Source organism: Nematostella vectensis, chromosome 3 (assembly GCF_932526225.1).
Source record: "Nematostella vectensis chromosome 3, jaNemVect1.1, whole genome shotgun sequence".
NCBI lineage: Eukaryota > Metazoa > Cnidaria > Anthozoa > Actiniaria > Edwardsiidae > Nematostella > Nematostella vectensis.
The window spans coordinates 3,271,048-3,297,504 of record NC_064036.1 but is presented as its reverse complement, the minus strand read 5'-3'; the positions used below and the strand labels follow the sequence as shown (position 1 = coordinate 3,297,504).

The 26,457-nt window shown below is 40.3% G+C and overlaps 3 protein-coding genes across 13 annotated transcripts in view; 1 reads left to right on the top strand and 2 right to left on the bottom strand.

Annotated features, from left to right (window-relative positions):
- Window positions 1-84: 84 nt before the first annotated feature.
- LOC5510027 (nucleolin 2) lies at window positions 85-6,138 on the bottom strand. Of its 3 annotated transcripts, XM_048725205.1 has the most exons (7): window positions 5,982-6,138; window positions 5,107-5,376; window positions 4,311-5,004; window positions 2,489-2,609; window positions 1,918-2,241; window positions 1,022-1,224; window positions 85-728 (listed from the first exon to the last, which is right to left on the bottom strand). In XM_048725205.1, the coding sequence occupies exons 1-7, from the start codon at window positions 6,015-6,017 to the stop codon at window positions 655-657; spliced, it is 1,722 nt and encodes a 573-aa protein (XP_048581162.1). In that variant the 5' UTR covers window positions 6,018-6,138; the 3' UTR covers window positions 85-654. The 3 variants fall into 3 exon arrangements, with proteins under 3 accessions (XP_048581162.1, XP_001630508.1, XP_048581161.1); XM_001630458.3 differs by having other exon boundaries at window positions 4,311-5,376; XM_048725204.1 differs by having other exon boundaries at window positions 1,079-1,224; window positions 4,311-5,376.
- A 2,976-nt stretch (window positions 6,139-9,114) lies between these two features.
- Window positions 9,115-26,457, bottom strand: part of LOC5507781 (centrosomal protein of 104 kDa) — a 38,685-nt gene continuing 21,342 nt past the window's right edge. Inside the window, exons 36-37 of the transcript XR_007307407.1 lie at window positions 12,052-12,480; window positions 9,115-9,633 (exon numbers count right to left, since the gene is read on the bottom strand). The gene's annotated coding sequence lies outside the window, so the exon portion shown is untranslated. The remainder of the gene's footprint in view (window positions 9,634-12,051; window positions 12,481-26,457) is intronic.
- Window positions 17,908-26,431, top strand: LOC5510026 (somatostatin receptor type 2). 9 transcript variants are annotated; one of them, XM_032379120.2, is made up of 6 exons: window positions 17,908-18,104; window positions 18,198-18,394; window positions 20,480-20,566; window positions 22,630-23,165; window positions 24,254-24,481; window positions 25,252-26,431. In XM_032379120.2, exons 4-6 carry the CDS (start codon window positions 22,647-22,649, stop codon window positions 25,870-25,872), a joined length of 1,368 nt encoding a protein of 455 aa, XP_032235011.2. In that variant the 5' UTR covers window positions 17,908-18,104; window positions 18,198-18,394; window positions 20,480-20,566; window positions 22,630-22,646; the 3' UTR covers window positions 25,873-26,431. The 9 variants fall into 9 exon arrangements, with proteins under 9 accessions (XP_032235011.2, XP_032235009.2, XP_032235013.2 ...); XM_032379118.2 differs by having other exon boundaries at window positions 17,908-18,394; XM_032379122.2 differs by lacking the exons at window positions 17,908-18,104; window positions 18,198-18,394 and adding an exon at window positions 19,615-20,300.

Genomic DNA, 26,457 nt, shown 5'->3' with positions numbered 1-26,457 from the left:
GCTGCTACGCAGGCTACCCCAAAGGTGTGGTGGGGAGTAAAACACCTAAAATCTCACCCTAGATTCGGTACTGACATTGAACTGTTAGCAACAGCCTCACTTTATTGGCAAGTTGGATCTACAGTACAAAATACACTTAAAGATGACAATAAGTAGACTGCCCCCTGAAGGGTCCAGACACCCATTTTCACGGCAGAAGAGAAGAGTCTTCAGTGCCCTGAAATCTTTGTTTTCAAATCACCAGTCACTTCCATGGTTTAGTGTATAATATATACATATTTCATGAATACCTCCCTTTGACAATGGCCAGGTCATGATCGACAAGAGGGGATAATGGGGCTAACTATCCATAATGACAATACATAAAAAATAATCCTTCCTAAAGCTATAATTTACACGACCAATATAATACAGCATGCTATTCAATATCAATTGGTAAAATAGTCTTTTAAGGAATGTAATCAGTGTACTCTAACAATATTGCTGTAAAAACAACAACTTCATTTATGTCAAATTATGTGTTGTTCAGAGGGATGTAGGTGGAGAGTATGGAGTTGATTTATAATATCAACAGTTGCCTATTTATCTGTAAATATCATATATGCCTAGCAAACCAACTAAAAAAGGCTTAAAAAAGATCCTATCTTTTATGAGTTAGTCAAATGTAATTTTGGAGCCCTTGAATTCTTGAATGCCTTGTTTTCTTGCACCCATCCCACCTCCTCGACCTAAAAAAAAAACAATTTCATGTTGACTGTTAATACAAGTAATTATCTTGATATAATGATGGCATTTGTAAAAAAAAAAAAAATATGAAAAAAAAAACATCATTTAACCTAATAAGTATTTAAGAAGCTTTAACCAGACGTTAACAGAAATGTGTTGAGAAAGCACAGAAAGATCTGAAAACGTTTTTGGATGATTGATATAGCTATCATCCAGTGACATAGAAGTCCCAAAGAGTTAAAAATGATGAAACGTGCCCCATTCTAATATAAAATTATTTCCTTGTTCAACCTACCTCCCCTTCCACCACCACCACGGCCTCCTCGTCCACCACGGAAACCACCACGTCCTCCTCCCCTTCCACCACCACGACCTCCACCTTCAGTTCTTGGAGAGGCGAAGTCTAGTCTTACTTGGCGGCCATCGACTTCAGCACCTGCCATCTCACTGAGAACTTTTTTGGCTGTTTCCACATCATCATAGTCGACAAATCCAAACCTTGAGATGAAAAAGAAGTTGGTCAGGAAGAGAACATAGACACATACTAGCAATCCAAGGGAAAATCAGTGTGAGAAGAAAATCTGTATACAGTTTGACAATATATTCTTAGAGCCTTTCAACCAATTTGAGAATTGCCTTGGAAGTATGCAACAACATTTAAGCAGTCCATAATTTTATTGGGTTCCCACTTAAAATGTAACAAGGGCATTTTAAGAGTAGAGATCCAACCATAGAAAAAATGTTTAGGCAAACAAAGAACCAACAAAACCCTACAGGTAACTAATGTGTAACTGTGAGATATTTAAGTAAAAAACTTAAATGTTTCACCTATTGCTGGCATTCTTCCCCCCAATCACACCCACCATTGTCTTTTTGGGCATGTTGCTTCCCTGCCTTTTCATGAATACTACAAAGTTTTCAACAATTAAAAATCATTGAAAAGTGCAGGGAATGTGTTTCATAAGGCCCCGGCAGCAGGTGGAACTGCCAGCTAATTTCAAGCGAGTCCCAGCTACTTTAAAAAAAGTTGATTTAAGTTTTATTTTAATTAATAAAATAAAATAACTTCCATCCCTACTTATTAATCTCCATCTGCTCTGAAACTTGATGAAACCCCTGAGATGCTAGGACTTCAATCAAATTGGCAACTCTAGAATACAGATAGAACAAAAGGGGTTGTAAAGGGCTTACCCTCTGGATTCTCCTGATTCTCTGTCGAAAATGACTTTGGCATTACTGCATCCCTCAAATGCTGCACCAAGTGAATCTGTTGTGGTATCATACGAAAGATTCCTGACAATCAAGCTGCTGTTAGGAGGGTTCTGATCACGGCCACCACTAAATCCCCCACGGCCGCCACGGCCACGGCCACCTCCTCTTGGTGTATTACCACCACCCCTGCTGGGCTTGCTGTTTGCTGGGTTAATGCGAATCTCCCGCCCACAGCAGTCCTCACCATTGAGCTCTAAGGCCTTGTTGTAGTCCTCTTTACTGGTGAAATCTGCATATCCAAACCTACAGAATGAAAAAGGGTTAGCCAAGCATTTGATCTGAGCACACTAAACCTCAAGTAAAGTAAATTCTAACTAATTCTAATGAAAGTTAATCTATTTAGTGTATGTTGCCAATTTTGCAAAAAAAAAAAAAAAAAAAACAAAGAGACCAAGTTGATACAATTTCTTTTGCACTTTACTTTTGTCAAGATCTGACTCCTCGAACTTCACACAAATCTATCTCTTTTAGAACAAAAAATGGAACTGACCCTCTGGATCTGCCTTCTTGGGTGATGACTCGGCAAGTAGCAGAGAGTCCCTTCTCTTCAAAAAATGCAGCAAGCGTCTCTTCATCAGCATCAAATGAAAGGTTACCCAAAAATACACTCACTGAAAAAATAACACAAAACAAGACATTATGACACTTTAAAAACCAATACATAGTAAAAATCCCACTGTGACTTTGTCCCATCAAAGAATAAATAATCTTTATTTTTTTATTTGAATGTTAACCCATTGACCCCCTGAACCGGCCGTCGGAAAAACCTGCTTATTTCCCTGAACCCGCCGTTTTTAGCGCGCGCAAGAAAAACCTCTCTAGCTCCCCTCCCCGTGGAGTAAATCTTTTGCAAATTCAGCTGTAGCATGACAAAGAATTGACCAATCAAATGAGATCTTTTGCGCATCTCCTAGCAACCGAACAATAGAACAGTGCCTTGTAGTGAAATCACTTTTCTCGTGCGACTGCCATGTTGAATTTTTAGAGACCCGGTAGTGCTTGAAAATTGCAATATTTTCATTATTTTCTCGCTTTCAAGGCTTGGTAAAGAAAGATAATTAGAAAACTTGACACGATAGTCCCAGAGAGGATAATTACAGTCCATTTTAATGAAAAATGACAGGAAATAGTGCGTAAAGATATCTGAGATCACGCGGGATTCTGACAGCGAAATCCAACTTTTTGAGTCTCACAGTGGAGATTTTGACATGTTTCGAGAAGTACACTGCTTCTAGTCTGGTCAGAATTAATTATCTACCCACTAAAAGTCTGCGGTATGGATGGAGGCTTCTTATTTTTGTGATAAGACCTGAATCATGATATTTATTTTGGCTAAATCAGGCCGGGGTGAATTCAATAATTAGACCACGTGTGGTTGCTCCTGTGGTTGCTCTTATCTCAAAATACTCATTTCATGAGGTCAAAATGGTACAAAAATAACCTTTCCTGGATCACACAACATCTGCAAGGCAACAAGGATGTCACAAAGGGTTTTTTTAGATGGATTAACCCGAATATTTTGCATGTTTTATTTTTGCTCTGTTTGAGAACGATAGACCTGACTAACAAAAACAGTGCGAACGATTTGAATCAATTCAATATTCCTCCGTTCTTGGTAAATAAAAATTAAGGAAAATCAATAAGTAACCAATACTTTCAGTTGATAATAGATTGAAGATGTTGTAAACTAATTGTGAGTTTAGGAAATCCAGGGAAAGCACTAAGATATTGTGTTATCTAAACATGGAAAGTTTAACCGTCGCTGTGTCCAGAACACGCACTTTGAAATCGTAAAACTGGTTTATAGAATGTCTTTGTTTTACCAAGTCTTGAAATCTAATCTATGAAAAAAACTCACGGAATGTATTCAGGAATACTTTGAGTACATTTATTTAAAATATTGTATTGATTTATGTATTTATTAAAAAAAAAAAATTTGTCATAAGAAGTTGTGTTTTGATTCTTCGTGTTCACTAAATTGATGAAATTGCAATAAACTTGTCAAATAATCGTCTAGTTTTTATATTTTCCTAGTTCTTTACAGATTAATTTTTACACCATTGGATTCCTCATCTTTTTCAGAATAAGATGCACTATTTGCTTTTATGTAATATTGTCTCGCAGTTTACTGCACATATTTGTTTTGTTTTCTTCTTGAGGGAATTTGCAAAACTTGTGAAAACTCCCAGGGAGAGGGTGAATCGCGCGTGCTATTATTCCAGGAGCGAATGGGTTAAATATACCAGGTGACATCAGCGAGCTAAGAGAATACATTTCCTTCCCACAATATCTTCAATTAGTGAGAAACTTACTTGATTCATTGTCATCAGTCGGTTTAGGATTCTTTGCCTTTGGAGCAGAGAATTCTTCAGTGGCTTTTCTTTTCTTTGGTTTAGGTTTCTCCTCCTCTTCCTCCTCGTCTGACTCCTCCTCGTCACTGCTTGATTCCTCCTTCTCTGCCTTGGCCGGCTTGACTTTTTTAGCAGCGGGTTCATCTCCATCGCTGTCATCAGAGTCGTCCTCACTGCTGCTTTCTTTGCGCTTGTTTGAAGTTTTCTTGTCAGGTTTAGAAGCAGTCGCTGCAGGTTTCTCATCATCGTCATCTGAATCCTCTTCACTGCTGCTGCTCTCCTCCTTGGCTGCTTTTTTGGCAACCACTGGCTTTTTGGAGGCTTTTTCTTTGTCATCACTGTCACTCTCAGAATCAGAGTCAGAATCTGCTGGCTTTGTCTTCTCTGGTTTCTTAGCTGCCTTCTTGCTATTGGCTTGTTCAGCTGGGGATGCCTTGGGCTTTTTAGCAGGAGCTCCCTCCTTATCAGAATCCTCCTCTGAACTGCTACTCTCCTCCTTGGCTGGCACTGTCTTCTTGGGAGTTGGTGTTTCCTCATCACTGTCACTATCTGACTCAGAACTTGACTCCTCTTTCTTTGCCTTCTTTGATTTGCCATTCTGTTTTGCAACAGGAGCTTCTTTCTTTTTTGGGGCTTCCTCTTCACTCTCAGATTCGGATTCTGATGACGATTCAGCAGCCTTCTTAGCAGAATTTTTGCCACTTGTTTTGGCAACGGGAGCTTTTATCTTTGGGGCGTCTTCGTCACTCTCAGATTCAGATGACGATTTGGCAGCTTTTTTGACAGGAGCTTTACCATTCTGCTTTTTGGCCTTGCCATTTTGCTTGGCAGCTGGCTTTTTAGGGGCTTCCTCCTCGCTGTCTGACTCTGAGGATGATGAAGAGTCTGGCTTCTTGATTCCCTTAAGCTTGAGTACGTCTGCTTTCAGCTTGACAGGAGCCTCCTCTTCAGACTCAGAATCCGACTCTGATGACTCTTCCTTCTTCTTTGATTTCTTGACAACCTCTTTCTTTGTGGGCAGAGGAGTCTGAAATAAATTTGGTAGGTACAGATTGTTCAATAGTCTATGAGGGACACTTTGCTTTCTATTCCTATTCCTTTCTATTCATGGATTAAAAATAATCTATGTTCGTTTAAGCGTTCGTTTTAGAAGGTATTTTTGACCTATCAAAGTATTTGGGTTCTACCGATAGAAAAAGTCAGAAAAAACCTGAGATCGTGCAGAAGACAACTGCTGAAACGTTTGAAAATGCAGCTGAACTTCTAAAAGATGTTATCTTCGCGGAAAGGACGCTTTTTCTGTCGATGCCACTCTACTTACTGGGAGCACGAACTCTTGGCACGTGGTCTTGTGTCGCCCCGACCAAATACTAACATAAACAAGCTCAAAACCCTAAGTTTCGATATACCGTCGATCAAAAAACTAAAACAATAAAACCTTAAGTCATCCTGTGGCTTTATGTTGCAGTAGCATCTATAATATCTCAAATTTCACGAGTTTATGATCGACGGAAGTTGTGCAACATTCGACACAAACAAGAACCATGCTTGCAAATTTTAGATCGCTCAGAAACCTCACATTTTACACAGTATATCAATATTACCGCCACAATTTACTGTAAACAGACTGACCTTTTTAGCTGCCTTTGGTGTTTTTATCTTTCCCATGTCTTAGCCGGTTTTTGTCGAGTTGTTAGGACACTGTTTATTACACGTGCTCTTGCTAAAAACTCGACGGAAAAAGAACGCCTCGGCACCCGACCCAGACTCTAGTACCACAGGTAACCCGAAAACGCTGTAATCAACATTTTCAAACCACAGGCTTCCCAGCACAAACATGACACGTCTTGTGCCATGCCACTTGCTTCCATTTACACCTATTTCAAATAAAATGATACTAGGAGAACTGGCACAGGCTAATAAATGGTATATGAAAAAAATATGAAACACACACCGTTTGCTTGTGTGCGTACAGTATTCACAATGTTTTCAGTTCCGCCATTCAAACGTTCTCTATAAACCACTGTGGACTAGGACAATTGGATTCTGAGTACAACTTTCCTATTAAAAAAACGTTGTTGTAAGTACAAGTGCAAAAAAAATGTATTTTTTAAAAACTTGAAAAGGGGCACTTTATACCTTTCTGTTTTCGTTTATTATACATTGTATTTAAGTTCAAGTAAAGATTATTTTAAACGCTCGTAGTATTATTTCATCTAAAAAATCTACGCGTCTGGTCTGAATCGTACTTATGATTAAAGGAAATAGATAAATTCAAATAGTGACTGCCTCTAGATTCACATGACTTTCTTTTCAATTGGCAACAGACCAACAAACGGCTAAATACCACATTTGTTGAATTTTTGTTTCGTGACCGAAACGATAAGAATTGGAACCCTTTTATCCTTTCTGCTCTTCAGCAAGTAAAATCACTCTATTCTCACCATACGCACATTATATAAAAACACCTACTCGTATGTATTATAGGCTAGTCATAAAGGCATGATAAATCTTTATAGAACTTTTATAAATGGCTTATATTAAAATAACACATTTACAGGGGTCGCATCTAGTTTGTTCCTACAACTGCGGCAATTGGTGGGCTCACTAATTACAGTAATTAATTAGATTAATTCACTTTAAAAATGCACGATATTTTAGGAAGCGGAATATTGACCCTAAGTCATACATCTTTTTATTCTGATAAACAGATAAAGTGATGATATACAAGAAAAACTGTAGATTTTTTTGCGCATCAAAATGGGAACAGCACTCTCTTTGGTCAATTTGCAATTTCTGCTTCATTCATTACGGCGTCAGTTCTAATATTATGTGTTTTCTCATCCGCCCTTTAACATCCGTTCTCCCCTTTGCAAAAAAAAGGGCGGCCTGGTGTGCAGAGGACTACGTGTGCTAAACACAAAGGAGAATATATCTTCATTACGGTGTCGAGGGAAGCAAGGCTACAAAGAATTGCCTTTTTGCCTACCTTCCGTTTCAACATCAATTACACAGGCAAACATACGCTTTGCGATTTCTGTAAGCTGTTACTAGTATATAAAGTCTCTCAAAGCGCAGCGCAAATCAACACAGTGACGCTCGAGGCGAAAATGAAGTGTGTTAGTAAATGGCTTGTCGTTATCGTACTTGTGATGAGCCAAAGCTCCGTTATCTTGTCACTGCTTTTTTTTATTTAAAGCACCACAGGTATCCAGCGAGCAAGAATCCGCAGCACACCACAGGGATACCGACGCAGACATCAAGTGAATCAAAGCAAAGGGATCCTTGCTTTAAGTCTTATTGTAATCCATATAGCCGACGTAGCCTTATCCGAAGGACTCTGGAGTTTGTCCCATCAAAAGATCAATGATAGAACCACAAGGAAATAAAAGGTGGGCAAGGAGCGAATCCAGCGTAAGTCCCATAAGGAGACGGGTGTTGGGGAGAGAGGGGTGTTGGGGAGAGAGGGGTGTTGGGGAGAGAGGGGTGTTGGGGAGAGAGGGGTGTTGGGGAGAGAGGGGGGATTCAGAAGGGAGGCGGATCCACAATGGCAGAGCAATCATTGCAAGCCTTGCAACAAAGATTACACAGTTAGCCTAAGCTTTGAAGACCATAGCGTGCTTAGCCAATCCCAAGGAAATCGCACACGGAGGAGAGTAGGAAAAAAGGAGAAAAGCCTTGCGCGGTTTAATTTCCCTTTACGTCCCTTTTCTTTTCTTGCGCTTGCTATGCAGGCTTAAAGAAATTTCTTTTGGTTTTATAAGTAACGATGGAAACTATACCGCTGACATCCAGTGGATGTTATGCAATGAGCATACGAGAAAACCATAAACAGCAATGAATTCAAGTAGAGTACACACAGCGCAGCGCATGTTGATTCTACGACACTCATTACAAACTATCTTTACAGGGGGCCTTAGAATGGTCCTAGTGATATTAAGTGTAAAAGAGGTGTGTTTTCCTTATTCCTATTTCTCTCATCAGCGAACAGCATATGACGGAAGAAGTAAAGATTTCTACACAGATACGGGAGATATTCTGTATTTACCAACTTGGCGTCTTTTATGGGTTGGCCTTGAGACAAACGCGTCGTTCTTAGTACAAAAAATAAAAAAATAAAATCGATATCAAGCCAATAAGGTGCATTATTGTTGAAAATTTATTCAGTTCCCGCAGTATAGTGTATACTATATACTAAAATCAAAGATGCAACCATTATTAATGTAACCGTGCACATATAGCGAACAAGCACCGCCTGTCACAGGGCGTACCCAGGATTTACTGGGGAGACTGGCATAGAAAAAAGGACAGTCTGTGACGACTCTTCTATAGGAGATGGAAAGGGATTGATGTATAGGGTTGATGGGGGGATGTGCTCGCATTATGGGCCTGGATCACTAGCAATCCTGTAAGGGGTAACCAGATTTTTGGAAATTTTCAAATGAAAAATACATTGTTTTAACGCAATATGAATGGCGGCATAAAGCTGAAAACAGCCAAGTAACGCCCTAGTCTATGCACTCTTTTGATTGCAAATAGCCTTTGCGTAGTAAGCGAATAACAAACTGAACGCTTGCTACGCAAGCTCTAAAGCAAAGAAAAGTGCAGGCATTATATACCAAGCTAGCGACTTGACATACCATATGCACACTTTAGCGCCCCCTTCTCGGCTAAGTTCAAATATCTGATAGTGATGATTTTCATTGGGCCGTGAACTACACTTTAGCGTAATACACCCTAATGCGATGTAATTCATCCATTTTTCTTTTTGTTTCTTCCGAGGCTAGTACACTTTGTCTATCACTGTTTCACGGGTTAATGAAAACCACTCAAAGGGAACTAATGAGCGTTCAACTCCTGTATTCTCTTCCCCAGAGCTCCTTCGCTGTTGTGCTTCGAGGAGCTTTGGGACGGAGAATGTCAACTCCGGTGGATGGTTGTTACGTCACGTCGGTTGGCTCTCTTCATCTTCAGCCCCTCTTGCCAAAGGGCCTGCCACACGAATCTCAAACAGTACAACCGGTATCAAAAGCTGCCCGTACTCTTTCATGAATCTATGGAAGGGTATTGGAAAGCAGGCCTATTGAACGCAGGCAACGAGAAAAGAAATAAATTACTATCACTAAGCATGCCATACTGTTTTATTTCAGCGCAATAAATATTTCACTATTTATTATTATTAATTAAAATTAGACAAAATAGCTCTTTTTTTTGAAGGTTCTAACTCTGGTTCGCTCGATCTCTCGTTGTTATCGGTGTCATCTCATAGATGATCCCCCAGCTTCTGTATTTGAACAAAAGAAGAAGTTGCGTCAGAATATTTTTTTCCCTCAAAAGGTAACTAGGTCTCTTTTGAAAGCGAGGCGAATACTTTGCCCAGAAACATTTTTCTTGCTTGCCCTCCCCCCCTCCACCCCACCTCTTCCGATCCTCCCCCCCACCTCTCCCGATCCTCCACCCCCACCTCTCCTGATCCTCTCCCGATCCTCCCCCCCCCCCACCTCTCCTGATCCTCTCCCGATCCTCCCCCCCCCCACCTCTCCCGATCCTTCCCCGACCTCTCCCGATCCTCCCCCCACCTCTCCCGATGCCCCCCCCCCCCCCACCTCTCCCGATCCTTCCCCCCACCTCTCCCGAACCTCCCCACCTCTCCCGACGGCACACCCACACACACGCCCAACAACAACCACATCTTCTTTTAACAAACCGTGTCCATGGAAACAGGGGCCAGACCTGGCGTCTAAAGACCGATAGAAGATGCTAGGATGTATAAGCAATAGCTACTGAAACGGATGATGGATCATTCGGGGTTCAAAATGATGAATCCTAATTTTATATAAAAATCGCTGAAAAATTGCGTCTCTAGAATAAGGTAGAGGGAGTTCGAGTTATCCGAATTTGTGTTATCGGGGAGTTCAAATTATCCGAATTCGAATTATTCTTCCCGATCAAGCACAAATATTCCAATCAATCTACGGTTTAAAATCGGAATTATTGCAACACAAGGTTTTTCAACTTTTTTGTATTAATGAAGTCTCCCTTTATATCATACTAAAAGTCTAAAAAAAAAAATCGGAGCACGCAAACACCCCGAAAAACCGCATCGAATTTCCACATACAAGGCTTGTATGAAAAAGCACATGAGTCCCAAATCATGAAAATCTAAAAAAATTCACATGCTTTAAAAAAAATCAAATTTATACCACTATAAATGATAAGAAATATATATTTCTACACGATCCGGATAAAAATAAACGTTATCTGAAATAGCTCATCATCTATTTTGGACAAAACCCACAGGTTTCTATTTTTACGGGTCTTTGAAGGAGAATCATGTAAATCATGTAATTATTATCATTAGTTTGAGTTTGTTTGATTTTAATGGAGTCGTTCTCAAGTTTATTGTTATCTTTCTGCAACCCTGCTTTCAATTATAATTATTAAGTGTGATTTTAAATGCAGGAGCCCAGTGATATCAGACACAAGTCTGAAGGGGCTCATCCTGTCAAAACATTGGTTAAAAATATAAATTTTGTCACCATGACGATGCTTGTAAACATTCAATCCCTTTAGACAGTTCTGAAAGTTCTTGCGGAAAGATCACCCTTTTTTGCAAGACCCCTATAAGCCGACAGCGGAGTTAATGTTGACATGATGTTGATACAGCTTAAGTGACCGAGAAGAGCAGATAGCACAACCTCGCAATCGGCACCACCCATCAGGGGCGAATCCAGGATTTCAAAATGGGGGGTGGATAATGGACGGATAGACGGCTTATAACTGATCCAGTGGTTTTTGGTAGGTCACTACATAGATCTTACAATACTTCACGCTGAATTGGATTTGTCATGTCAGCAACGTCAATAAGGCGAAGGAAATTTGACAGTACCTCCCGTCCCTCGGACATTTATTCTCTTCAAACAAAGCGACTTTTCAATTTTTTTATTAAAAAAGAGGGGTGGATATCCACCCAATCCACCCCCCTGTATTCGCCCCTGCTCATTGCCAATGACGTCGTACATGTTACAGCTCTCGTTTCAGCGCTCAATTCTAGCTGCTCATCCCCAGAAGACCTTGAACAACATTTCTCCTTTGAGCTCTGAAAGTTTTCCTCCAGCATTGTAAGACTCTATGGTGAGTGTGGCAGAATTTTATTTAAATGTTGAGCAAGTACCCGAGGGAAAGCGGTTGTGGCACAATGGACACGCAAGCTGATGGAGAATCGAATATATGATTGCTTATGTGGAAAGCTGCGGTAAAATCGTCCACACGATTAGCATCACCCCTGTTGTTGACGAAATCCAAATCTACACGAAGATGTGGGGAACGAAGGACATAAATGAGCTGCTATGGAAAAGTTTTTATGCTATTTCTATTTCTCATTTTATTTTTTGCTTTTTGATCCATGCGCTTCTGGGTTGTGAAACCACCTTTCATGAATACGGGTAGGAAAGGCGGCATCGTTTAAGAAGCTTGTTTCATCACCCTACATCCGCGCACCGGCAGCTGCTAACAGGACAGCTAAGAGAGCAACAGAATTTATCCCCAACTTCAGTAGCAGCCATGTTCCACAATTCCTAGATACTTTGTGTGCAAGAGACCGTTAAAAAATATTGTGCTGCAATAAGTCCGATGTTAGCCCCTTTTTTGACGTAGATTTACTGGACTTAAATCCTCATGAACGCCCTTACACATATCTTACCGGGAATGACTTCTTTACGGCATCGACCAGCCATGCAGACTCCTCTTGGTGGCTCACGGACCACTGGTAGGCCGAGGTTCGGGGCCGTCTTCGCTTGTCCTCGTCGAGGCATAACAAGTGCTAGGGATTCTCTGGTAAATTTGCCGTCTGTCTTCTTCTCTTGGCCATCGGTATCTTTTCGGCAACGTCCAGCCATGCAAAGCCCTCTCTGAGGCTCCCGGCGCACCCATGAGCCAAGATCTCTATCAATCTTCGCAGCAGGGTAATCAGTACGATCCACGAGGGTGTTACAGAATCCTCCGAAGCACGGTCTACGCTGGGGGGTACGCTTTTCTACTTGAAACAGTCTATTACTCGGCAGGTTTTCACGATTGGGGGGCCACTGGGTACTAGCAGTCGATGCTCCAGAAATCCACATGGGTAAAATGGCTGCACATATAAGAAAGATTAAGGTGCGTGTCTTCATGGTGAAGGTGGTCTTCGCAGCGGTCAAGTGGTATGATGGATATGGTGGAGGGTTTTTATACAGGCGCATAAACGCTCCAAGCTAAACTGCCTGACAACACATAAACACGACGTAACTGTCATTTAACTCACCGTGTGTTCTTCATTAAAAAACAACACGTTAATTTGAAAGTATTAAATTAAGGACCGTTATTTAACCTTAGGGCATATGAACACTTTATCCGTAATAGGCAAAAAACACTTTTTCATTATGAAATGATGAATTAATTGCTATTTATGAAGTACCGCTCCTTTAATTATCGGTTCTAGCAAGCTAAGGGTATATTTAATGCTAAGTCACTATTAAGTTAACTAACCTTTCTAAGAACGAACATGAGACAATAAAATAATCAAATCTTGACACAACAAAATAGACGATACGATTGCTCGCACCAAAATTTCACCCCAAAAATAATGTGATTTCGCTTTCGCTTGATGATATTTTGCAGGCTTCCAGACAACCACAAAAAATAAAAATTATAAAACGCCCGCGTGAAAAAAGAGCAATAACATCTACTCTGAACAGGTGACTAATATTCAGTTAGACTGATCTATGAAAGCAATTAATACGGAATATGAAACCCCCCGCTGCGCTTGGCAAAAGGAAAGTTAGTACTGAGTGAAAGAACAGCAGCGATTATATAAAATGGTCGAACTTTTATAGCTGCATGCTTTTTTTTCATGAGAAGTTTTAGTTTGACTTTAATTTGAATCGCCCTCCAAAAATGCCCCTTTAAAACCATCGCAAATCATCAGATTCCAATGAAAATAGTTTTTTTATATAGAATTTGGTAGATAAAGTATTCTGGACAATCATTTAGTTTTTTTCAAATATTGAAAAAAATAATAATAATAAAGGCGTGGCTGACAAAGGATCTTTTAACATTCGTGGTTCAATGATTTGACGGAAATCAAAGAGAAACTCGAAAAGGTAAACCTATTTTGACATTTTCTGCCTCGTTTGCCATATAGACATTGCTGTACACACACCTGGGATAAGGGAAATAAATAATTTGCGTCAAAGAGCGCCGAAGCCCTTCGCTTTTTCGTTGTCCCCAGTAATACTTTTCTAACTGGGGAAAAATCATAAAAAGGTAAAGGTCGCGAGGGTCCCACATGCGAACACTCAGTAGGTTTAACAATGCCGTTGTGTTACTGAGTTTAACAAGCTGTCGAGCGATGATGCAAATGTGTAGATTGATGTCCCTTCGATGGCGATGACCTTCATTACTCTATTAGTCAGGGGTCACACGTGGTTCTTCTATGACTCTTCTGTTAACATCACGAGGCGAAGATAATCCCCTTCATGCAGGGATGCTATTTTCTCACTCTGGTGGCTATTTTCTCACAAACCCTAACATAGGCGCTTTTATTTTAGCATGATGTGAATCATTATTTTTTTGGAGGCGAAAGCCAAAACCCCACCCATTGAATTACGAAATTGTAAAGAAAGCGTGAACCACGAAAGGCTAGGCTTAGCACAATCCCTTAAAAAGGCGCGGGTACAAGGGTAGGCCTGGTTTATTTCTGATAAACATGCGAGGTTACAAAGCTAGCCTCACGTGTCACCGTCCGTCACACGCTCGAGGATCCAGGGTACTTTGCGGGCGCTCCCACGCAAAGTACGCTGGACTCTCAAGCATGTGTCCGCCAGCTCTTACGCAAATTATAGCTGAATACATTTAATATACGTGAGAGTAAGAAAACCTTCTCCAATAAAATTGTTTACAGACAACAAAAAGCACAATTTCTTGACATAAGATTTATTATATAGTTGCTGACATAAAAATGACGTATCTCACATCTTACGCATTTCTAGATTATACAATATTTTTACTTGATCTATAATATGAACTACGTAAATAGCATTCATTCTGAAAATACCAAGTGACTTAAGGTGGCGCGCCGAAGTTGTTTTGGCTAAACAGCTTATACTAATTCCGCCTACAGAAGACTCATTTTCGGCGCGATTTTCGTAAATTTTTCAGATTTTATTAATTCACTATGCTTTATCAGATTCCGCTAGATTCACTCTTCTTGGAAATCAAATTATTTTTTTTCAGTTAAAAGGAAGTAATATTTTTATATTAAAATAAAAATCTCGAAATCTGCGCGATGAATTTTTTTTTATAAATCTACAGCAACACCTAACAATACTCCAGCTTGAAGCACACGAATTTTTGGCTTAGAACTGACCTGTCAAACTTCGCGATTGATGAATCTTTATTTCACGCCAAAATTGTCCTTGCAATATTTGAAAAAATAAATGCACTCTTGCCTACAAAGATCCATCCCCGAATTTACGCCCCCTGCTAAGTCCAAACCCTAAGGCAACTTGTGTGAGAGGGGCAAAAGGACCAGTGTTGCACGAGAATAAATTCCAGATAGTCAATTCGAGAGTATTTTTGTTAAGATAATTTGAAAAGTAAAGAATGTTTGCTTTTCAACATTTTAACGCAACCCGCTCATCTTCCAAACTATTACCCGACGCTATTGGTAAAATAGGCCTTACCGAAAGTACTTGCTTGATGTAGTTGTATGTCGAACCTGCGTTTATGAGAAATTAGAATCAAAAGTTGAGTATCTGAACGCGCGTAAAACGAAGCCCACACTAGTGTCACACTGGTAATCGACGATAGCTGCCTTGTTTGTTTCACATGTGACAAAGTTGCACGAGCGGAACTGAGATCCCGGGTTGTGCATTTCGTACAGATATCTCTATTCTGTGAGAACGCTTACTGTGAAGATGTGAACGCTGAAAGAAACACTCTATACAGTCTTACGGAAGAATATAAAAAAACTGCTACGGGTATATATTTTGAAGAGGAAATTTATGAAAAACTATAGATAAGAATCACATAAAACACACATAACCCCCTCTCACTGAAAAAGAAAACATCGCTATCAAAAAGTTGCAATTTCGCAGTTTTTTGACAGTTATTTCGCACGTTTTTTTTGTCTACGTTTTTAAAATTTTTCACTCGACTTGGGGTTCTCTAGCTCCACACCCACCCCCGCTATCCAGCATCTCTCTTTCTATGAGTAAAATGCGACTTAGAACATGACGGGTTTTTGTTTTGTACTTTATGTATTTTTTATTTGAAAGAATCGAAACGGTTAAACGGGTGAAGTCTAGAAAAAGAGTTCAAAGGCGGTAGCTTAACCAAATGGAATAGAATAGGAGATATCTGTATGAAATGCTCAACCCGGGATGCATTTGATCTCGGGTGATAGTTTAGAAGAGGCGCGGCTTGGGCTCAAATAGTGAAAAGGAATAAATTCTTTAGTTTTCAAATTATCTTAATAAAAATACTCTCGAATTGACCATCTGGAATTTATTCTTGTGCAACACTGGTCCTCTTGCCCCTTTCACACAAGTTGCCTTAGGGTGTGGACTTAGCAGGGTGCGTAAATTCTGGGGTTGGATCTTTGTAGGCAATAATGAATTAATTTTTTCAAATATTGCGAGGACAATTTTGGCGTAAAATAAAGATTTAGCAATGGCGAAGTTTGACAGGTCAGTTTTAAGCCAAAAATTCGTGTGCTTCAAGCTGGAGTATTATTAGGTGTTACTGTGAATTTAAAAAAAAAATTCATCGCGCAGATTTCGATATTTTTATTTTAATATAAAAAAATGCTTCCATTTACCTTGCATGAAAAAAAAATAATTTGGTTTCAAACAAGAGAATCTTGCGGGATCTCACAAAGCATAGATGTATTTATAAAATCTGAAAAATTAACGAAAATCGAGCCGAAAATGAGTCTTCTATAGGAAACTTAGTAAAAGCTGTTTAGCCAAAACAACCTCGGCGCGTAACCTTAAGAGCCAATTTACCGGAAACAACTGTAATTGTGTTAACAGCCATGTGTCCCCTTGTCGCGCACACCACCTAGTTTGTTTATAAAACCCTTATTTATGATCGAGACCCTCTCTTTTTGCACATTAAGAATTTTTTTTAATTCGGACATGCCAAACACCACTGGCTGCGAAAATGTGCCTCTTCGAGAAGCCAACAATTCTTTCTTTTCGAAAATACAACATCCATCCACCCACCCACCCAACCAACCACCCACCCACCCACCCACCCATCCACCCATCCACCCATCCATCCATCCATCCATCCAACCATCCATCCATCCATCCATCCATCCATCCATCCATCCATCCATCCATCCATCCATCCATCCACCCACCCATCCATCCATCCATCCATCCATCCATCCATCCATCCATCCATCAATCAATCCATCCATCCATCCATCCATCCATCCATCCATCATCCATCCATCCATCCATGACAATGACGAAGTCCTGTTTGTAGTAGCATTTTCACGTGGACGTCCAGCAATTCGTCTGCGAGTCTGCCTAACTCTCTATTTATTCGCAAGTCTCGTATTTTAAAAGTTTTATTAGAACAACGAATTCAATTGTCGGCATACGTCATGCTCTCTTAATCACTCAAGCATACTGTTCTGTGGTGTTTGGCTCGTGGTAAGTTAATTCAATAATTTGTGTTAACAAAAATCGAGCGAAAATTGAGCACGTAGAATATAAACAAAAGTTTCAATAGTTTTCTTATTTATTTGGAGTTTTATTTAAACAACTCGTTCAAGTTTTGCAAACTGTCTCAACGAGGAACTCCCCTCGGCACCCTTCTCCCCCCCCCCAAATATTTTTTAAATTCATAAAATCATTCCGCCATATCCGTTTTTCGACGGTTATTCTCGCGAAACAGTGAAATGTTGTTGAATATTTCTGCGGGGCTTCTTTTTTTTTGGTATTTACCTTGAGTGTAAATCTTTAAGGAAGCGAATAGCGACAGGATGAGCCTGAGCGCGCAGAAACTAGAACAAAGGTTTAAATAGCCACATGTGAAGGTTCGAGGAAAATAAAACGTGATAGGCCTCAAAAGCCGCTATTTTAATGTCTCAACATGGTCTGCTTTAAAGCTTCCTGGTAGGAATAATTTCAGAGAAGTGACATACTCTAGGTAACATGTGAGACAAGCGGTATTATTTATGGTCTAGTTTAGCATTTGAGCCCAAAATCTGTTTTGAGAAAGGTGAAAAATCAAGATATTCAAAAAATGCCCTGGGGCTTATGAAGTGCAAGCAAAAATAGTGTGAAAAGTTGCCTCTTTTATAGGGACGTCTGAATTTATAGTTCCTTTTTTCAATAAGAATGAGTCTATCTTTGACTATTTTGTTTACGAAACATCACGTAACCCAAGAAATAATTTAGCGGGAATGTTAGGTGACAATTATTATACAACGAAAGTAAGTAAGGATATGCCCGGGGGGAAATGGTGTGGTGGAAATGTGTTAAGTAATCAGAGACTTCATCCATATGTTTACACAACGATGCTTTTATCTACGGGTCCATTAAACGCTACTTGGGTTGGTCTGTTTGAGAGAAGTTAGAAGAACGTGCAGACATCTGAATGATAACAACCAGAACCAAGCAACAACAGGCGTTACATGATCTTAGGGTTTGAAATTATTCCTAAGCCGATAGGCCTCAACATGGTCTGCTTTTAAGCTGGTTTTAGGTACATAAGATAAAAGGTTCATGTTGTTATTAACTGTTACTTTATCAATTATTATCAGTTTTCTCACTAAATGGTGCTTCGAACCAATAACAGGATATCTCTGGTCTTGGTTATCCCACTTGGGCCTGGGAAATGATGGCTACCGCGAGGTTATATTGCAGAAAAAAGAATTAAAATGCTGCTAAAAATTATATGACGTCAAAAGCAAACGGATCAAAGAGATGCACTTAGCGAAGCTTGTGAAGAATATCGATTTGCTTATACCGTTAAAGACTAAAGCTTCATAAAAGGTAACCCCATTGCTTCGTTAAATGTTGACATGATTCTGTCAGTAAAAAGACAAGCGGTATGAAATCTATATATAGTGGTATGATCTAGTATATAGCCTTGGACAAGTGGTATGTTCTAGTTTATATCATTCGATACAAGCGCGGTATACTCTAGTTTATGGCATTTTATGCTAGTGGTAGGATCTAGTATATAGGATGATACAAGGGTGATAGTATATGACATGAGACAAATGGTATGATTAGTATATAGCAGTATATGACATGAGACAAATGGTATGATTAGTATATAGCATGACACATGCGTTCTGCTCAAGTTTATGGCATTTTATACTTTAGTGGTATGCTCTATTCTAAAGCATCTGAGACAAGTGGTATGGTCTGGTTTATAGCATTTGAGCCCAAAATCTGTTTTGTAAAAGGTGAAAAATCAAGATATTTAAAAAAATGCCTTGGGGGTCTATGATGTGCAAGCAAAAATAGTGTGAAAAGTGTCGTTTATAGGGACGTCTAAATTTATAGTTCCCCTTTTCAATAAGAATGAGGCTATCTTTGACTATTTTGTTTAAGAAACATCACGTAACCCAAGAAATAATTTAGCGGGAATGTTAGGTGACAATTATTATACAATGAACGTAAGTAAGGATATGCCCTCGGGAAAATGGTGTAGTGGAAATGTGTTAAGTAATCAAAGACTTCATCCATACGTTTACACAACGATGCTTTTATCTACGGGTCCGTTAAACACTACTTGGGTTGGTCAGTTTGAGAGCAGTGGCAAGAACGTGCAGGCGTCTAAATGATAACAACCAGAATAGCCTAGTAGTAGGCGTTTGTTGGTGCTTCCGCGACGAAAACCCAGCTTTCCCGTGTTTTGGGCGCCATCTTGGATTTTTGGCCGCGCGCGAGCAGCTTTTGCCTTTTGCTCTCGCATCCAGCTCGCGCGCGCCCAAAAATCCAAGATGGCGCCCAAAACAGGGGAAAGCGGGGTTTTCGTCGTGAAAACACCAACAAACGCCTATTTTAGCGCGAAAAATGAAAAAAAATATAGAAAGCGCAAAACAGGGTCTTACCTGTTAACAAGCGGGAAGGGAAGGGGGGGAGGGGGTAGGGAGGAATGACTTAGGTACCCCCCCCCAACCCTACTCCCCCAAGGCCGAAATGACCCAGCTACAGCCCCCCCCTGGGGGTGGGGGAAGGTGGTGTGTCGGATTGGACCCTCCTTCACAGAGCTTTGTGCATCGCTTTGCGGAGCAAGATTCTCGGATTGGATCCCTTTTCAAATGAAGTAGAACCCAATAACTTGGACCTGGAAGACTAGGATTTCCCTCAAAATCGGACTACACTTGGTCCCCTATCGCAGTTAGATAACTCGAGCTTCATTCTTCTTTTAGAATATGGGTTAAAGGACTGTTTCAGCTTTGTCCCCAGGGTCCTCTGGGAAATTTTTAATATGGCGTTGACAATAACACAGGAAAAAACGTCCGTCCTGTCCAAACATTACTACAATAATTTTATCGGTGAAAAAAGGCAGACAAGAAATACAATGAAAAGGGGGCACTTTGACGTCTCAATAATATGATACAAAGGGCTTGGTGTTAGGGGTGATGGACACCATATCAATTAATATTACATCAAATAGTAAATGTTACCTCACTCGATATTTATGGTCGTTCAGGCTCACAAGAACCTACATCTGAATCTGACAAATCAGCTTTTAGCATGTTTAATCATTGTGAATGATATTAGCAGACGTTTAGTTGATACTCTTTCAATAAGAGTTAAAGAGCTATAGAAATCGAAGCTGTAGCGATCCTAGCTTTCCCATCGACCTGTCATGATGTTTGTACAAGCCTGACATTTCGCTAAAACCGAAAAAGGAAACCTACTCGTACAGACTTCAACTAAGGTAAGGTGACGTACCAGAGTAAACCACTCTTCCTCTTCACGGATGTGCGCTGTTCAAGATCTAATAAACACCATAAACTCGGTAAACATTAAGTGATTTCTTTTTGAAAGCAGCTTTTAGCAATGTTGACTCATTTCGTAATCCGGTGGTTTCGAGTTGTGATTTCAGTTTCCTTTCAGCAAAGCAAAGAAATGGGGGTAAAACGTCGCGTAGCACTCGTTGTCGAGGGACGGTCGCTGTGAGTTTAGCAGAGCTACATGTTTAGGGTAAGAACAAACGAAATCGCAAGAGTGAACTATAGACGTAACAATAGTTACGTGTAATTTCGCTCAATTCACGCGTAACTAAAACTCTTTTTAATTAAAGTACTAAATCTTTCATCTCTATAATACACCAATCCTCACACCCATATCAACAACTAACTTATCAAGAATGCGCTCATATTCAATATACTCATCATCAAGCTTTATAACCCGTGGTAAATATTCACCAATTAATAGTCGAATATTAACGATATCATAGTGCATAGAGCAGTAGATAAGAGAGGAATCACTTTTGCTAATAGCCTGGAGAAACAGGGAGAAAAAAAATGTTATGATTTTCCCCTAGAAAAATACTGTAAACCCACACACAACACAGGAAAATAAAACATGCAGAACATATCTAAGCCCGACAAAATCGTGTGCTCGAATTATTTTTTGTATTCGCCTGCCTCCTTGCGACGATAGCGTAGAAGCAAACTATCCCTTTTTAGCTTTTCCCGGGAAAATGGATATGGTGGATTAATTGAGGAGGCTTATCTCATTCTAAATTTAAAATCAAAAGACTACAAGGGGTCTTAAGTAGACGAAATTAGAACTTTTTTAAAAAGTTTTTAACTTACAAGTTCAAACAAGGAAAACCACAATAGATATGTGTTCTCACGGTTGACATTTTTCTCAACATGCTCAGAGGTTGTCCATCGCTAGGGTATTATGATTTAAAAATCTTGCTGGCTCGATACAGGGTCTATAACGAAAGGTCAATCGTCTTCCGGCGTGCCATCTGACGCTGACATATAAAATATTCGATTTCGGTTTGAGAACTTCCGCTCTTGTTGGAGCTCGATTTGTGGCTTACTGTCTTTAAGTCAAGTAGTGCGAGCAAAAGTATAAATTAAAGGTAAGCAGATTCGTGCTTGCTTTATTCCACTGTGGGGAAGCTCTATAAGACTAGGGATTTGTTGAATTGGAATCGATACTGGTCGGTCCATGAATGCATGCTTAGTGTGTTGGAGTACGACTTGAGCACAAAGAGGGGACAAAGAGCCTCATTATTTCTAGCCATCGGCAAAATTAACCTATTCAACAGGTGAGTCGCTATGATCTAAGGTTTTTAATATATTTTTAATTCTTCAGCATTGATTCATTATTTTTCGCAATCCATGATGTGCCAATGTTGAGTAGTTCGAAATCTTAGTTCTTAATGTAGTCCTGTGGAATGTTAGAATCAATTAAAGCACCGACTTGATTATAATAAAATGCAGAACCAAACGCAAACTAATAGAGTTTATCTTTCTCTATTTCATATTTTACTGTAACACTAGTCACTAAAAGACTGGTTTTATGTGGAAATTCCAAACGAGCCTTTATCAATGGTATCTGTAAAAAAATGCAATAATGCCATACTTTGCTGAGATCGTAAAAATAGACGTCCTTGAACGAACGGCCGATAGAAAATACCAGAAATGCGGATCTAACAGAGATCGCCAATTTGAAAAAAAAAAAAAAAAAAAAAAAACAATGGCCTGACTGAGCTTTATCATGTCCCACAAGTCCTCGAGAATCAGTTATTTGCAAATGCGTTCTGATATATGAATCAGATCAGAAGAACTGATATGAAAGACTACAATTAATATCCATCTATTACCTACTAGAACGAGCACTGGAATTTGTATCAGCGCATGTGAACATCACGACCGACGAGCGCGATATCATTACAAAAGCCAAGCACTCGCTCCTATTTAGCAAGGCATACTCTAAGGAGAGTAAGAGATGTAATTTATGCACTACAGAGAAACATTTTATAATTATGAAGCCAGAGATGGCAGCACTTAACAAGCGAAACGAGCTGGTTTCCACATGTAGGCAACGACGCAAAAGCATGAAATAATATAATTTATAATTAATTATAATTATACTTTTTCAAACCAAAACAACAGTGTCGAGTTTGATCCATTGTCTTTGGGCAATTTTATAATAATTATTAAAACAGCTTATAACAATTAAAGATTATTGCTATTAAATTAGATGAATTGAGATAATCTTATTGAGTATAATTCTTAATACAGAGCGACTTGAGAGAAATATGAACATAACGAACGCCACTGCCAGAGCCATCCTGTCTAAACCGACCACCGAATCACCCTCAGCAGCCAACACAACAGGCACGGACCTCTCTATACTGAACACCTCAACCACCTCCGCGCTCAACAGCACGGATGCAAGCTCTATCTTAAAGGACCACACGCCTCTCATCATGCAACTTTTCTTGGTGTCTCTAGTATTCCTTCTCGCAGTTATCGGAAACGCCGGAATCTGGGTCCTTCTCAAACGCTTCAGGTCCTTGCGGACTGTGCCAAACATACTGGTGGGGAACCTGGCGTTGATCGATTTCCTGAACGCGACAGTGAACCTGCCGGTGTTCACGGCGGCGGGTGTGCTTCAGCTCGGACATATGGGAGGGCGACTGGCCTCTGCCACCATTTTCGCGGGTCAGACCCTTGTCATCTTCCTACATCTGTTGAGCATGCTGCTGATGATGGTCGATAGGTACATAGCCATCGCATGGGGGCTGCACTACAGGATATGGAAGTCACAGCGCAAGGTGAGTACGTTGATGGTAGTCGATAGTTACATAGCAATGACAGCGCAATGTAGGCATAGTGTTGATGATGGTCGATAAGTACATAGCCATCGCCTCGGGGCTGTTCTGTATAAGGCGTCTGGGAATCGCAGCGCAATGTGGGCCTTTTTTATATTTAAAAAATGCAACGCGCACTGGGTGGAACAAACAGCCAGCACCGGTCCATGGATACTTAAAGGAATTTGTATCTGCGATACGGAATAAACTTTACTTACTGATCGCCTTGTTACTCACTGGCCATAACCTCGTCCCGAGGGTCCTCTGTATAATTTTCAATATTCTGTTAATTGCACTGACAAAATTGACGTGCTGGCTGGCTCTTGTTAAGATCAACTTTGGATCACCAAAACATCGACTAGAAGAAGTATTCGGTTCGATATTTGGATGGAGAAACATGTCAAAACATGGGTGGCAAAAATAGGTTGTGGAATTTTGGGAATTAAATAATAAAAGGCCAGCGCTTTATTTCGTAAGGATATGAATACAAGTTTTTCTAGCTACATGCATGCCGCGGGCATATTTTTTTAGGTTATAAGTAAATAATTATAATGTGCAAGAAGGTTCAATCACCCTTCAAGATTTGACAGGATATTGTTCACTGAGCCTCGAAAAGGGTCTAATGGCCCATGACATGGTGCTAACCTACTTCAAAAACTGACAAGTAGTCTGGTACAAGTCTATTTAGGACTCTGAAAGAGCTCCAATTCCCTAAGTCTACTTATGACTCCTTAGATCTCCTTAGGTCCCTAGTAGGCTTTTAGTTATAGTTAGTATTTTTCTGTCAAACGTGCAAGAGAGTTTTCGGTGAAAGAGAGAATTTTATGTCAAAGTGTTCTAGTCTGCTTATGACTCAATCATGTAGAGAGTTATCCAATAAAAAGTCCAATATGACCAATAAGATGTCCAGTCAAGGTAACTGAAGTCAATAAAGTATATTTTGAAAATGGTTTGCATCGTGTTCAAGTGTTAGTGGCAGTGATGACAATGGTTTGTGTTGTGTCCAGGTGCTATTCGCAGTGATTATAATGGTTTCGCTCGTTTTCCATCAGGTGCTAGTCGCAGTGATCGTGGTGTGGACCATCGTGTTCGGAGTAACGGTTCCCTGGGTACTCCTGCTATACGCCGTCAACAAGGGCAACTCCCCGTACCTGATATACCACATCGCGTACTTCCATGCCGTGGGCAAGTACAACTGCTTCGTCACATACCCCATCCTCGGATGCACCATTGGGGCAGTCTCTGCACTCACATACCAAAGCATCAGGAAACAGGGCAAGGTGTGTAAAGTTTACGTCTCCTACAGATTCGTTCTGACCTCACGCTTTGTCACGCAAGGCACTTGTGAGTGACAAAGGTCAGAAGGACTGCACCGGAGACTAGTAGTGTCAGCTGGTGAGAGTTGTGATGAGCATGATGATGATGATGGCTGATGATACATGATTGATGGTTATTGTTATTGATGATGATAATAGGAGACTTGCGCTTAGACATTACGTGACTGTTTGGTGGCAAACTAGCGCGCGCAGGCTTCTAGCGGCAAAATAACAGCAAAAAAAAAAAGCCACTTTTTCAGGCACTTTTTCGCTAACGAAAGGGTTTAGTTTCATCGTTCAATGGCCGTTCTTTGGTGTGACGGCTGCAGTCAATTCTGATTTTTTATTATTATTTATTTCAATTTGCCACCCAGAGGTCACGTTATCCCTTACAGCAAGTCTCCTATTGTTTGAATAATGAATTTGCTAATCTATGACGATGAAAATAATGATGATGGTACTACTTTCCATGGGTGATAATGCACTAATTGTTGCGATTCAAGTTACACATAATTCGACTAATGACGATGACGATGAATGGTGATGGTACGTCGTTTTTAAGGTGGCTATGATGCGATATGATGCACTAATGATCAACTGGACTTCGAAGATGATTAAATAGTGAATTACTGTTCATCTTTTATATTCATATCCGTTCAGTTCAAATGTTGCGTTTGCTTTGTTCACTCCTTCAATAACCGGAACAGTTCACCGATATCTAAATTTGCTCTCAGTTCTTCGCGGAGACGAGCGTGATGCAAAAAGGCAAGACCCTGTTGGACGAGTCTCGTCAGCGTAACGAGGTCCGCGCCGCGCAGACAGTGGCCATCACCGTCGTGTTGTATGGAGTCTGTCTCATTCCCTGCCTCATGTACTGCTCCCTCATGGCCACACCCAAGCACCTCCCGCGGGACACCGGAGAAGAATGGTTCGTTTTCTTCGTCGTCATATCATTCTACATCCCGAGCGCGTTGTGCCCCTATATCTACGTGATGCGGACGAGTCGGTTTCGGCGCGCCATTACCTTGTTGATGCAAGATCCGTGTGGTGACTCCGATCTGCGAGAAGCTTACGGGTCGTCCACGACTAAAGAGACGAGTGCTTCCCAGCGCGTTGAGTTCTCGCGAAAAAAGAAGGGGAGTTACACCGATGCTATTCCAAGCTCAACCCACGATAACGACGGTATGACGAGCCCATGCCGTGAGGCCGAGAGCCCTCCGAGCGCAGATCCCGACGTGATCATTGTTGCTATTGATGAAATGGAGGGAAGGCCAGATAGGAAACAGGATGGGAAGGATAACAAGGCGTACAAAACGGAAGACGGCGAGTATCAACAGAAAGATCAAAACATCTAAAAACCCAGCACAGAAGGAAACACGTAATAAAAGTGGAAGTGGAAGAAGACGGCCTGCCAGCCTTCGCTATAGTAATAGCGAGCTATGGTGAGCTTTACGGGAAAGGAAGATGAGCCATAGGTGAACCTTGACTAAGTTGCTAACGACAACAAACAATAGAAGAACTGCTTGTAGCTATATGTAGAGTTACAGATTTTAGAAAATATTTGGGTAAAAAAGAAAAGAAATCACAGGGTTTTCAAAAGATGTAGAGTGCTTCAGTAAGATAGGTTTTCGATATCCCCGAACAATACCGCCGAACAGTCTGTGTGAAGAAGGAAAGTCTACTGTTTAGAGCCAAAGGTTGGCGGAGTATATCAATTTTTTAAAACTATAAAAAACGTGTGTTTAATGATAATACTTTAATAAATATATATTTCGTGTGGGATTGAATATCCCCTTACTGATGTTGTCAACTTCAAAATGGAAATAAATGTAGAAAAGACTAAAGAAAACATGTGTTCTACACTAAATTATTAATGACAAGATATCTTGATTAAAAATAACTTTCAAATCAAAATATATTGTATTGATAATGTTTTTTAT

Bases quoted from the DNA above. Each gene is read 5' to 3' on its own strand.
- LOC5510027 (XM_001630458.3), bottom strand. From the start codon at position 6,017: ATGGGAAAGATAAAAACACCAAAGGCAGCTAAAAAG. The intron at 2,610-4,310 runs GTAAGTTTCTCA...TTATTTTTTCAG, and splicing joins GACTGATGACAATGAATCAA to TGAGTGTATTTTTGGGTAAC. The intron at 2,242-2,488 runs GTCAGTTCCATT...TTCATTCTGTAG, and splicing joins CAAGAAGGCAGATCCAGAGG to GTTTGGATATGCAGATTTCA.
- LOC5510026 (XM_032379120.2), top strand. From the start codon at position 22,647: ATGAACATAACGAACGCCACTGCCAGAGCCATCCTGTCTAAACCGACC. The intron at 23,166-24,253 runs GTGAGTACGTTG...GTTTTCCATCAG, and splicing joins TATGGAAGTCACAGCGCAAG to GTGCTAGTCGCAGTGATCGT. The intron at 24,482-25,251 runs GTGTGTAAAGTT...ATTTGCTCTCAG, and splicing joins GCATCAGGAAACAGGGCAAG to TTCTTCGCGGAGACGAGCGT.